The sequence below is a fragment of the Phaseolus vulgaris genome, chromosome 11, assembly GCF_000499845.2.
Source record: "Phaseolus vulgaris cultivar G19833 chromosome 11, P. vulgaris v2.0, whole genome shotgun sequence".
Classification (NCBI taxonomy): domain Eukaryota; kingdom Viridiplantae; phylum Streptophyta; class Magnoliopsida; order Fabales; family Fabaceae; genus Phaseolus; species Phaseolus vulgaris.
In genome coordinates this window covers 47,784,700-47,797,866 of record NC_023749.2, presented here as the reverse complement: position 1 = coordinate 47,797,866, position 13,167 = coordinate 47,784,700, and the positions used below count along the sequence as shown (strand labels likewise).

Below are 13,167 nucleotides of genomic sequence, written 5' to 3'. Positions count from 1 at the left end.
TAGATCCAGGTTTTTCTGGTGAATTCATCCACAAGAGTAAGAAAATACCTATTACCTCCAAGTGAATTGCTATCAAGAGGGCCACATACATCTGAGTATACAACCTCCAAAGGCTTCTTTGCTCTTTGCAGTACAGAGTTCTTGAAATTCTTTCTTGATTGCTTCCCAAATAGGCAACCTTCACAAGTCTTATGAGATAGGTTGATTGGTGGCAACCCTGTGACCATTTGTTTACTGCTCAGTTGGTTCAAACTCTTGAAATTCAAATGGCCAAATCTGTAGTGCCACACCAGATTTGTTTCCTCCTTATTCCCAATTGAAGACAAGCATTGTGCAGTTGATGTATTAAGATTAGTCTTAAAAGTCCTATTTTTAGACAAAGGTGCCTTAAGAACTAACCTTGATTTCTGATCATAGATCTTGATAGAATTCTGCTCCATTGACATTTTGAATCCCTTTTCCAGTAGTTGGCCTAAGCTGAGAAGATTATTCTTCATTGATGGCACATATAGGACATCACTCATACAACCAACTCTTCCATCTTTACAAGTGAATCTGACCTTGCCAATTCCTTCAGCAAAGATCATACTATTATCTGCAAATCTCACACTATTTTTGACATTAGAATCAAAATCAATAATCCACTCCCTGTTTCCAGTCATATGATTGGAACAGCCTGTGTCTAAGTACCAACTTGAAGCATCTTCATCTTGATTTGTAGTGGCCATCAATAATACTTGATCTAAATCAGAATCTTCATCTTCTTGAGCTAGATGTGCTTCATCTTTCTTGGAAAATTTTCCAATATTGTTACTGTTATCAGCTCCCCAACATTCAGCTGTAAAATGACCATACTTTCCACAATTATAACACTGCAGTTTTCTTTTATCATGGAATTTCTTGGATCCATGATCTTGACTCCCTCTACCAGCAGCCAATTTATGCTTCTGCACACTATTTTGACTCTGGTTCTGATTGCTTGAAGCAGGCCAATCACTTGATTGACCTCCTCTTCCTCTTCCTCTTCCTTTCTTTTTTTCAGCCACTTCTACCTCTGCCTCTGCCAGCAGTTTAAGCATGGAAAACTTGCTCTACCACCTTTTCTTTACCTTTTCTTGAAAGTAACCGCTGCTCATGTGCTTCAAGAGAATTCTAGAGTTCTTCTACTGTCATTTCATCAAGATCCTTGGATTCTTCAATTGCCACAACAATGTGATCAAAAGCAGGAGTCAAAGTTCTAAGAATCTTCTCAACCACCTTTGAATCAGGCAACTGCTCATCACAACCTCTCATGGAATTTGCAATTGCTTGGATTTTACCAAAGTAATCACACACTGATTCTTGATCAGTCATGGACAACAATTCAAATTGTCTTCAGAGTGATTGAAGCCTCACCTTCTTAACCCTACCAGTATTTCCATAGGTCTGTTCCAGTATGTCCCAAATATGCTTGGCAGATTCAGCTTTTGAGATTTTCTGGAAAATGGCAGCTGAGACACACTGATGCAGTAACATACGCACCTTGCAATCAATCTTTTTATTTTCTTTTGACTGCTTCTCAGACTTTTTCTTCTGCTCCTCTGTTTCAAGCTTGGTTGAATCTTGAAACCCAATCTTGACAGCTTCTTCTAATTCTTGAAAACCAAGAATGGCTTCCATCTTCACAATCCAATCATCATAATCTTTCCCATCAAACACTGGAAGACTCCCTGGAACCACACCAAATGCAGCCATGACAGCTATCACCTACAACAGTCAACCTTCAATTCTTGGCTTGCAAAACAGCAGATCCTCCTCTGCTCAAAGTTCCAGCAACAGTCTTACCCTCACTGCCAGGAAACCACACAAGTCCCCTCCCTATGCTCTGATACCACTCTGTTGGGAATTAAATGATAGTTGGAATTGAAAACTGAAAAAACCTTTAATAGAGAACCTGTGTGTTATATGATGTACACCAATGAACATAAATGCACACCTATTTATACACTCTTCTATTTAGCTTATTCCAACATTGACGAGGGCGTTGAGGAGGAAGTTAAGGGTGTGGAGGGAGGGGAGCAGGTTGTTGGCCGTCATGGCGCGGAACAGCCAGAGGAGGTCGTGGAGGAGGCCGGCGGCGGCGAGGGTTTTGGCGAGGGAGTGGGCGGCGGGGAGGGTCATGGGGAGGTTGGCGCGACGGAGGGCGTCGAGGGCGGGAGGGAGGAGGGGCGTCAATTTTAGTAACAGAGAAAAATCAACAGATTAAACTTAAAAAAAAACTGATTATTACTGGTTTTGGTTAAAGACAGAAAATATTTTAGTTTTCAAGAATGAATTAAGAATCCAGTACAATCCAACATAGTTTTCAAAAAGCTTTTCTATTCAAACAATGCAAACACAAAATGAATACAAAGAGTTCAATGCTGGTTATTGGAAACATAAATGTTCCGTAGATAGTAGATGTTCTATTTTTTGGATAGCTTCAGATCCTGCTGATCTTGCAGTAGAATTCTTTGGACACAACCCTGTTTTTGGAAAATAGGAATTTGGATCTTCTGTGGGGATCGTGGGTTAAGAATCACAATGTGGGGGAAGGGATGTATGAGTTGGTCCACAATCGGATAGCAAAACATAGGGAATTTTACCAAAGTGGTGCAGTTTTTTTTGAGATTTACGTAAATGGGCGGATTCAGAAAATATTAAAAGAATTGGCATTTTTTTGTCAAAGTTGCTAATGGTGTAGGCAACCTAAATTAAATTCATTAATCCCTCTACTTTTCTTTTTTTAATTAAAGTTTCCAACCTGATTGACAACTTTAGTTTAAATAAAATTGAATATTGGATTAGCAACTTTAGTTTAAATAAAATTGAATACTGGATTGGCAACTTCAATGTATTTTATCTCAAATGAAATTTCCAATTTTGTTGGCAAATCTAGCTGATTTTTTAAAATAATTAATATTTTTAAAAAATGAAAGATGTATATAATAATAATTTAAAAATTATTTAAATTTACATGAAGTGAATAAAAATAAGAATATTAAGAAAAAATGTATTTTTATAGATAATTAATATTAAAAAATTAAACTAATTTTTTTTTTTCACAAAAAAAAAGTTACCTAAAATTAAGTTGGATTTAAAATAGGTTGTGTAATAAATGTAAAATATTTAGTACTTTTTAAATATTATTAAAATTAAAAATATTTTTGTTGTTTTTAAAAATTTGAAATTATGTATGTGAAATAACGTTTATAGTTGATAAAATTATAAATAAAAAGGGTAGCGTTTAAAGAATATTTATACAATCATATTATACATGATTAGAAAATAGAAATATAGGAAAAGTTGTCATCTATGAGAAGTTGTGCCACATGGTGGTCTTCTTCGTTGTCTTCGTGGTCGTCCTTGTGGCTGTTGTTCGGACCGAAGGGTAGGAGGGGGCGGAGGTGGAATGTCATCATCAGTGCCTTCAATTTCATTGTCATCACTCTGATTTGCGGACACTTGTGAAGGCATTGTTGGTCGATAATACTGCATAGATGACATTGGATTGTAGGCAGATGGGGGGGGGGGGTCATGGTAGAGGTTGCAGAGGGATTTGACGGGCCAACAAACAATTGTTGTTGAGATGGAAATGTTGAGTAGTTGAAAGGTGGTTGATGGAATGATGATTGGAATGACATGTGAGATTGATCCCTATATCCGAACAACTGGGTCGGTTGAACACCTGGTGGACGAAAAGATTGTTGTTCAAATGATTGAACTTGAGAAGAAGACCCGACATGATGTTGATAGTGAGGTTATGTAGTCTCCTGTGGCATATCATACTGTTTTGAAAATATGTGTTAATTTTGGATGAGTGAATGAAGAATAATAAATAATTTTGTAATTGAACTTACATCATCATCAGATGATGACTGTATAGGCGTGATGTAGCGGATAATATGGTTGATGTACCATTGCATGTATGTTGAGTTGTCATGCAAATGACCATTTCCGTTAAACTGATTTCCGTGAATTAGATGATTACGACGGTCATTCCACATAGCTATCCATGCGACATGATATTGTGGCCAGTATCGATCAGTTCGTCCTCTCATATCCTCTTTGTGAAGTTGATCACGGTTGAATGGGTCACTTGGAATACTCTGTCGAAATCCAAATTGACGCATAACCCTGTCAACCTGATGAAATTCAACAGTTGCAAAACATATGAGAGGAACTATAGCCCGTGCAGTTGGGGAAACTTCAATAGTGATCAAGCGCCTAACATATTCCACTCGATATGGAGTCCAAAGAAACTGAAAATAAATGTTTGAAACATCAGTAATATGAAATATTTAGTTAAAATGATATGTTAGTTTATATATTTGTCACAACCTCTTTAGCTTTAATGCCATCAAATATTGCTCGTATTTGTGGAACAGTGGTTCCTCCTATGTGCGTCCTATGCATCCTCCGAGTCCACCTAACATAAGCAAAGAAATATTAAGAACTTCGTTTTCTTATCTCGAAAATTAATACAAAAATAACATACCTTTTACCGAGTGGGAAACCAACTCCTTGTTGAACTTCTTCATCGGTCAATGGTTGAAGTTGTGGAGAAATGCATGTTAGGCGTTCCCATGCCCAACACTGTAAAAGCAGCGTGCAACCTCCAATATTATCTTGATTAAAGTCTATTCCGTGATCGAGCGCACGATACAGAGAAGCCAATACAGCTGACCCCCAACTGTAATTCCTTATGTTGTTCAAGTCAGCCAACAATAATAGATACATTAAATGTACCTTACTACCTGAAGAATCAGGCATCAATAGACTCCCAATAAGTGTTAATATGTGGGCTCGAGCATGTTGAGCAATAACATCATCGGTTGCATTATGTGGTAGTTCCTGAAAAGTGTTGTTAAGCCAAGACAACTTAATTGCATTTCCTTTTATCGCTGTTGATGGTGGTATAAATCCGAGCAACTGGTCACATAAAGATACTAAATCACCACTAGTAATCCCGGTGACAACCTGTCCATCAATAGGTAAACCCAATATTAATTCCACATCTTCCAAAGTAACAGTTGTTTCACTGAGAGGAAAGTGAAAGGTATGAGTCTCTGTTCTCCATCTTTCCACTAATGTTGTAATTAGTACATGGTTGAAGTCAATGTGCTTAAATTTTAACAAATGTCCAAAACCAGAATGATCAATTAACCGTTTGACTCGTTGGTCAAGTATATCTTCATGCTTTAGTACCCAACTTGCATGTCTTCTGGGTCTCAATAGTCTTTCATTACCTTCCCATACATATTTAGTAACATGTTTCTCTTGGAGTCTCAATATAGACATATTCGCGGGAAGACGATGAGATGCCATAAAATTCTAATAAAATGATTCCTGAAAATACAACCAATTTTTAGAATACCTTTATAGATAATTCCTATTAAAATGATATTATCAATAAACATTAATTTTCTTAAATTAAAGATAACGAAAATACACATACTAATTAAAGAGTACTGAGTATAACATATTATAAAAATATTGATTGAGAGTAATATATTATTTACAAACAATAAAAATATAAGAAAAATAAAATAAAAATATATTTTTTAGCAATTGTTTGTCAATATTTAATATCATTTTTAAATTCTTTTACAAGAGTATAAGTATTAAATATTAAATATTGTTTGTGTGGATAACTATTAAAATATAAAATATAAGTATTAAAACCATGCAACGGTTTTGCAATATTAAAACCAAAGTAATATAAGTATTAAAATATAAATATAAGTATTAAGAGGTTTTGCAATGGTCTTTCGTTAACAATGAACACTGCATTTAATATTCCATAAAATTCTAACCTAATGATAAGTGATCCGCTACTTCATTCACAAACCATGGCTATCACCACCTCCTTAACACTTTTCTTCTTCCTTTTACACTTTTCCGTACATTTCCAGGACGTACACTTGTGATGTTACATAATGGTTGATGTTTCAAAGGCTAGAACCAAAGTAAAGAGTAAAATATAACCTATATCACATGTACCTTTTTTGTCATTTAATTCATTCAACCATATTCTTTTCTGCACATGGATAACAAGTGGAGAATAGCATGGATAACTCTTTTGCCCATTGACTCTTTCTCTGCTCCATCAAAGATTCTTATTCTATTTCTTATTATTTATAAAATACTTATTGTTTATAAAATACTCTTACTTATTGGCTATAATGAATACATTGTATGAAAATAAAAAATAAAAAATATTAGTTGAGTTTTGTTAATGTTTTTAAAACAGATTTCAAGTAGTTAATTTTGTTTACAAATTTAAAGATATTAGTACATTAGAACTAAATTATTATAACTAAATTCTTTTACATGTAATTTTCTCTCATATATATAGAACTAAATTTTAGTTAAAACTAAGATATAATTTTCTTCTGGAATGAACAAGGGTTTATGAGTAATGTCACCATGTAATACAAAAATACATACAGATCCATCCACAAAAAATACAAAAACAATTTATGAGAGGTAAAATATACTAATAATCTTTGTTAGCATGTGCATATGCTTGCTGCTACAATTAAATAAATAATTAAAATATTAGAGAGAACTTACCTTTTGTGATTGAATGTCACCCTTAAGCACTCTGGAACAATGGCAAAGCTTGAGAGTGTTTTGCATAGGACACAGACTCTATTAAATAGAGTTGCTTGTGTGAGTTTCAAAAAATGAAAGTTTGAATTCAAACTTCATTTTCAAAAGAATCTTTGCCATGAAAACTATAGCCATGACATAAAGCTGGACACAAAATAAAGTATTGTTTGGTGGTGCACGAAATTGCAAACAAAGTTGCCAACCATGAAGGCAACTTATAATATAAGTTGCCAATGGTGAATGCAACTTCTTCCAAAGTTGCCAATGGTGAAGTCAACTTCTTTATTATGAAATTAGAAAAAATAAAAATAAACCAAGTGTAGCGTGGAGTGATGGCTTTCTGTAACAATTACATGAGGACTTGACTTATGAATAAAAATTATTGTACTCATACAGAACATTTGTTATATAATGGAACAACAATGCAACTCTCTAGCCTTGCATTCCTTCTTTGTTCTACATTTTTTCTTCTCTTGATTTCTGCATCCAAGTTAAAAAAATTGAGCACAAGGTTTGTGAGATATATTAATTTCTCCTTCTAGTTTAAAGTTCAAAGAAAGTTGTAAAGGTAATGTAAATTTTCCGTAACATTCTTATTTATCATTTTTTTTTAAATGCAGATGGACACGTGGAATGTCGGTGGAACGTCACTAAGCCAGCATGAAGAACCAATAATTACAGACATTGTGGACGACATAAGTGAAGATGGAGATAACTACGACTTTGATTTGGATGATGAAGATGAGTTCAACAGATCTTCACAATATATTCCGTCTGGCAGTCAATCCGGACATAACATCGATTGTGAACTTAATGAACACATGTCTTTCATATCAAAGGAGGCGACATTGAATGCCATAAAACGATACCACATAGACAACGGTTACAAATTTGTTGTCATGGAATCAAAGCCAGATAGATATGTGGCTCGGTGCATACATCATGATGTAGGGTGCGAATGGAGATTACGAGCATCTTTTAGTAAAATCCGAAGTCAATGGGAGATAAAAAAAATTGATGCACAACATACTTGTTTGTCAACAAATCTTACGGCAGACCATGTTAATTTGGATTCAACCCATATTGCGTCCATGGTGCTGACTTCAGTCAAAGCAAACCCTTCCGTCCCAATTAAAAGCTTAATTGCAGAAATAAAAAATCTGCACGACTATACTATCACGTATAGAAAAGCTTGGTTGGGAAAACAGAAAGCTCTTGCTTTGGCATTTGGCGATTGGGAACAGTCCTACAATGATCTTCCTAGATGGTTGGAAGCAATAAAAGAAAGCAATCCAGGGACAATTGTGCAGTATATTGCTTCTCCTTGTATGGTTGATGGTGTTCAAAACAATTCGTGTTACACGTTGGATCGGGTAATATTAATATTATTAAATATTATTAATATTATTACATATTATTAATATTATTACATATTATTAATATTATTATATATTATTAATATTATTATATATTATTAATATTATTAAATATTACTAATATTATTAAATATTATTAATATTATTAAACATTATTAATATTATAAATATTATTAATATTATTAATATTATGAATTATGATTTTATAATTCTTCATATTATATTAATATTATTGATATTATTAAATATTATTAATATTATTAAATATTATTAATATTATTAAATATTATTAATATTATTAATATTATTAAATATTATTAATATTATTAATATAATTATTTATTGTTAATATTATTATATATTATTAATATTATTATATATTATTAATATTATTATATATTATTAATATTATTATATATTATTAATATTATTATATATTATTAATATTATTAAATATTAATAATATTAATAATATTAATAATATAAATATAATTAAATATTATTAAATATTATTAATATTTCTAAAATTATTAATATTATTAAATATTATTAAATACTATTAATATTATTATATATTATTAAATGTTATTAATATTATTAAATATTATTAATATGTTTAAATATTATTAATATTGTTATTATATGAAGAAAAAGAAGATAAAGTTTCTGGAACATAGTAGATAGTGTTGAGTGGCATATTTAGATGTTAGGAGTGAGAGAAAAGTTTATTTTATTAGTATAATGTGTGGAAGAGGATAAAGTTGTGTGTAATGTGTAATATTTATAAAATTATTATTTATTTGTAATGCAAACTATTACAGTCAATGTCAATGAAGATGAATATTCCTTGCTTGGTGTGGTGCATCAAATGGAACGCACGTAATCGCATTGGAGAACTGCATCGACACTTGGCGTGAGAACCATGTGACGTGCTTGGTGTGCCGATATTCTGAGATGGGTATAGAGGAGGAGCTTGTGACGGTGGGAGGAGGTGAAGAAGAAGAAGATGCATAATTCTCAAGGTGGGAGGAGCTTCTGTATAACTAACACACTCTCTCTTCAATTCCTTTTCCTTTAATTCGAACTCTTAATTGCGTTATATGACTGTTGAATTTATCTGAGAGGTGTCGCTCTGCTTCACATGCATGGCCTTAACTCAGCAACGAAGTCTGCATCACTATTACTACTCTTTTGCGGGAGTTGGAAGACAGTAATTATACGAAGATTAGACACGTCTTTTAAATGATGTGTTTGTGTCGAAAAACATATCGGATACTGATACTCGTAGGACATTTGTAAAACATTTATCTAATTGAAAAAATATTTGTTGAATTTCTGAAAATTCTAGTACGATTTTAACATAATTTTAAATAGGAAAAATACATTAATTTTCTAAAAATTCAATTTATTATATATATTTTTATTATGATTATAAAAATAAGGAACAAATCATTTTGAATCCGTCATAAAAAAAAACATATTTGTACACATAAATCTTTATTATCAATTTATATAATTCATAACTATATAATATATAGTTCCGTATTCCTGTGTTCTACGTTTTGAAAATTATACGTCTCTTAAATAGTGTTTTTGTGTCGGATACATATATCGGATACCGATATTCGTAAAATAGTCGTAAGACATGTATCTAATTGAAAAAACATTTGTTAAATTTTTGACAATTCTAATATGATTTTAACATAATTTTAAATAAGACAAACACATTAATTTTCTAAAAATTCAAATTTATTATGCAAATTTTTATTGTGATCATAAAAATAAAGAACAAATCATTTTGAATATGAGAAATATTTTTGTACACAAAAAATAACTAAAACATATTTGTACACTAATCTTTATTGTCAATTTATATAATTAATAATTATATGATATATAAATTTGTGTTCTCATATATTTTACATTTTAAAAATTATACAAATATCCGTGTCAAAGGTTGCACAAGCAGTCAAAAGTAAGAAAAAACTTTTAAGAGTCACAGACATTGCTCATTTTCCAATTATCATGGTCTAAGTTTAGTTAAAATGTTATGATTATTATTATATTTATAGGTATAATCATCAATATCAATATAATTAATAATATAGAAATTATTAATATTCATATATTTAATATCATTTTTAATATTATTTAAATTAATGATACTATTAATTATTACAAAAATATTACTAAATATTATTAACATTATTAAATAATATTGAATATTACTAATATTTTTAAATTAATTAAATATTATTAATATTATAAAAAGTATTATTTAATATTATTAATATTATAAAAAATATTATTAAATATTATTAAATATTATTAATATTTTTAAATATTATTAATATTTTTAAATACTATTAAATATTATTAATACTAATAAATATTTTTAAATATTATTAATACTATTAAATATTATTAAGTATTATTAATATTATTAAAAATTATTAATTTTATTAAAACTATTAAATATTATTAGATACTAGTGTAAACACTTATATATGTATTCACATTTTTTATTTTTATCATTATTATATGTATATTTATATTTATTAAAATAACTATAAAGTTATATGTATTCAAATTTTAAAACATTAATTTATCTATATATGTCTAAAAAAAACACTCATTTAAAATATTTAATTTTAAATATTTGCTTGTAAGTTGAAAGTTCTTGGCATGGGAATTCTTTTAATATTTTCTAAGTACACACCTTCAAGGAATGTTTAGTTGGAGAATTCTTTTACACTAAATAATTGGAGAAAAAAATCATGAAATTTAAATGGTAGAAACTAAAACAATGTATATAAGAATGGAAAAATACAAAAAAAAAAAAAAAAGTCAATAAACTGCTATAGAGAATGTAGACAAGCCAATAACAAAATATTTTTATACATTTCTCTTTTAATATATTTTTTTTAGAAAATTAAATTGCTAAATGATGGATTTATTGTATTAATTTTGATATGCAGTTAAGCATATATATTATTCCTTCAAATAAATAGAGTTCACCATGAGAGAAAAATAAATGGTGTCATCTTTTAAAATGTGACTAAAAGATAACTCTTTTTAATTAAATAAAATAAAAATAATAATTAAATGAGTTTGTATTTTCCAGAATTAGTATTTCACTAAAAAAATAATAAATATAGATTAATTTAAAAGAAAAATAATAATATTAATGAAGTTAGAGAAAGAAGGTGAAAAATTAATGGAGACTGTAGCACATGTCATAATTATAATTTACCTTGTTTGTGAAAATAATAATAATAATTTAATTAAATTACATGTTAAAATTTAATGGATTTTCTGAATAAAAACGTGTTTGAGAGAGAAGAAATAGCACATGTAATTATCATGAGTTACCTTGTTTGAGAAAATAATAATAATCATTTAATTATATTTTGTTTAATAAAATAATAATTAATTATTTTGTTTTCTAAAATTTGTAAAGTAATTATAGTTTATGACTTTTATGTTATACAAAATCAGCTAAAATCATGTTACTATAGTAAAACTTTTACGTATATAAAATATAAAGTAAAATTATATATATTTGACACAATTTTTCGTATGAAGTTGTGTGATTTATCTAAATTTATAATATTATTTTTTATGTTAAAATCATATGTATAAATAAAATAAATTTTCAGTATAAAACTAACATTTCATGGATGGTAATGTTGCTAAAAAAAACTTACTTAATTCTATTATTTGTAAAAGTTCATTGATTTGGACACAACTTCTGAGAGCTATTAATATAAACAGTGTGTAGTCACAACTTAAGTTTTGTAAATGTCATGTAATGTCATCTCTGTCAGTAGTTTCCAAAAGTCATTCTCTGCCATCTAATTGTCTATTTAAAAACTAACATGTTGAAAAACACTCAATATTGTTAAAGATTAATCCCACTTCAACATTTGACAGAACTCTTTGATTATTTTACTGCAAAAACATAAATGTAGAAAACCATACTGAAATATTAGAAATATTAGAGAGAAATATTAGAAAATAAAATTATTTTTAGTCACCTTTGCACATCATGCAGAAATTCAATTTGATCTTCAATATTACAAGCTTAAAGTTGTTCGTAGAATTAGGTTCGGATCTGCACATGATTTCCATTGATACAAAGCAACGATACAGAGCAACCGTGTGACAAGATTCCTCTTTCTCTATAAAATGGAAGAACAACGGAAAATCAGAGCAACGAGACAGAGCAACCGGAGAAACAACCATGCAGCAAAGCTTCGCCGTTCCTCCTCTCCTTGGTTTCTCGCCGCCGCCGCCACCGCCAAGAACTGCAGGAAAGTCCAATAGCTTCAGTCCAAAACTTGCTTACATACTTCTGGTTGTCTTCATCATCGTCTTCTTCTTCGTCTCTTTTATATACTTCTACATGCGAAGGAGCTCGATGAACCCCACGGCGGTCGGCAACATCCAAGGGCAAGCGCCCGTGGCTTCGAGACCTCTGACTTTGGTGGTCGTGGTGGCCGAAGCAGCTGGGGAGTGCAGTATCTACCTGGAGGGGGTGGCAGAGGGAAAGGACGTGAAGATGACTGCCCATTGCAGGCACATCTTCCACGCGAACTGCATCGACACTTGGTTGGAGAACCATGTGACGTGCCCGGTATGTCGATATTCCGAGATGGGTAGAGAGGAGGAGCTTGTGACGGTGGGAGGAGGAGGTGAAGAAGAAGAAGATGCAACAGAGTAGTAGGGAGTGAAGAAGATGAAGTTTCTGTGTTGAGTGGAATATGATGTGAGAGAAAAGTTTAGTATAATGTGTGTAATGTGTAATGTGTATGATGTGAAATATTTATAAAATAGTGTATTTGATTCAATTTATTTGACATTGTATCATAATATTTTAATAAATAATCAAATTAAAAAATAGGTTGTGCGGTGGAGGTGTGAAATTGGAGGTTAAGGTTGTGCAGAAGTGTGATGCGTTTGTTGGGACGGAGGACCGGTTGTCTGATTCGGTTCTAGTGCGTGAGGATTTCAGGGGAGTGAAGAAGAAAGAGAAGGTGGGTTTGAATGATTTTTTTGATGATAGGGTTCTTGAGCTTGTTGCCACTGAGTTTGGTTGTGAGTGGCGGCGAAAACAGATGCCCATTTGGGAGATGCTGTTGAGTTTTTTTGTATAAAG

At 30.8% G+C, this 13,167-nt stretch overlaps 2 protein-coding genes across 2 annotated transcripts; both read right to left on the bottom strand.

Moving 5' to 3' along the window:
* Positions 1–1,152: 1,152 nt before the first annotated feature.
* LOC137809131 (uncharacterized) lies at positions 1,153–1,734 on the bottom strand. Its single transcript, XM_068610271.1, has 2 exons — positions 1,410–1,734; positions 1,153–1,340 (listed from the first exon to the last, which is right to left on the bottom strand). Exons 1-2 carry the CDS (start codon positions 1,732–1,734, stop codon positions 1,153–1,155), a joined length of 513 nt encoding a protein of 170 aa, XP_068466372.1.
* A 1,593-nt stretch (positions 1,735–3,327) lies between these two features.
* LOC137809122 (protein MAIN-LIKE 1-like) lies at positions 3,328–5,319 on the bottom strand. Its single transcript, XM_068610263.1, has 4 exons — positions 4,517–5,319; positions 4,360–4,447; positions 3,879–4,280; positions 3,328–3,510 (listed from the first exon to the last, which is right to left on the bottom strand). The coding sequence occupies exons 1-4, from the start codon at positions 5,317–5,319 to the stop codon at positions 3,328–3,330; spliced, it is 1,476 nt and encodes a 491-aa protein (XP_068466364.1).
* Positions 5,320–13,167: the final 7,848 nt, after the last annotated feature.

What these genes read in the sequence shown, in the direction of transcription:
- LOC137809131 (XM_068610271.1), bottom strand. Translation starts at nt 1,734, where the DNA reads ATGGCTGCATTTGGTGTGGTTCCAGGGAGTCTTCCAGTGTTTGATGGG. An exon ending in ACAGACCTATGGAAATACTG is followed by an intron (nt 1,341 to 1,409) that starts GTAGGGTTAAGA and finishes TGACTGATCAAG; the next exon opens with AATCAGTGTGTGATTACTTT.
- LOC137809122 (XM_068610263.1), bottom strand. Translation starts at nt 5,319, where the DNA reads ATGTCTATATTGAGACTCCAAGAGAAACATGTTACTAAATATGTATGG. An exon ending in GGTTTCCCACTCGGTAAAAG is followed by an intron (nt 4,448 to 4,516) that starts GTATGTTATTTT and finishes TGCTTATGTTAG; the next exon opens with GTGGACTCGGAGGATGCATA. An exon ending in AGTCATCATCTGATGATGAT is followed by an intron (nt 3,511 to 3,878) that starts GTAAGTTCAATT and finishes TCATCTATGCAG; the next exon opens with TATTATCGACCAACAATGCC.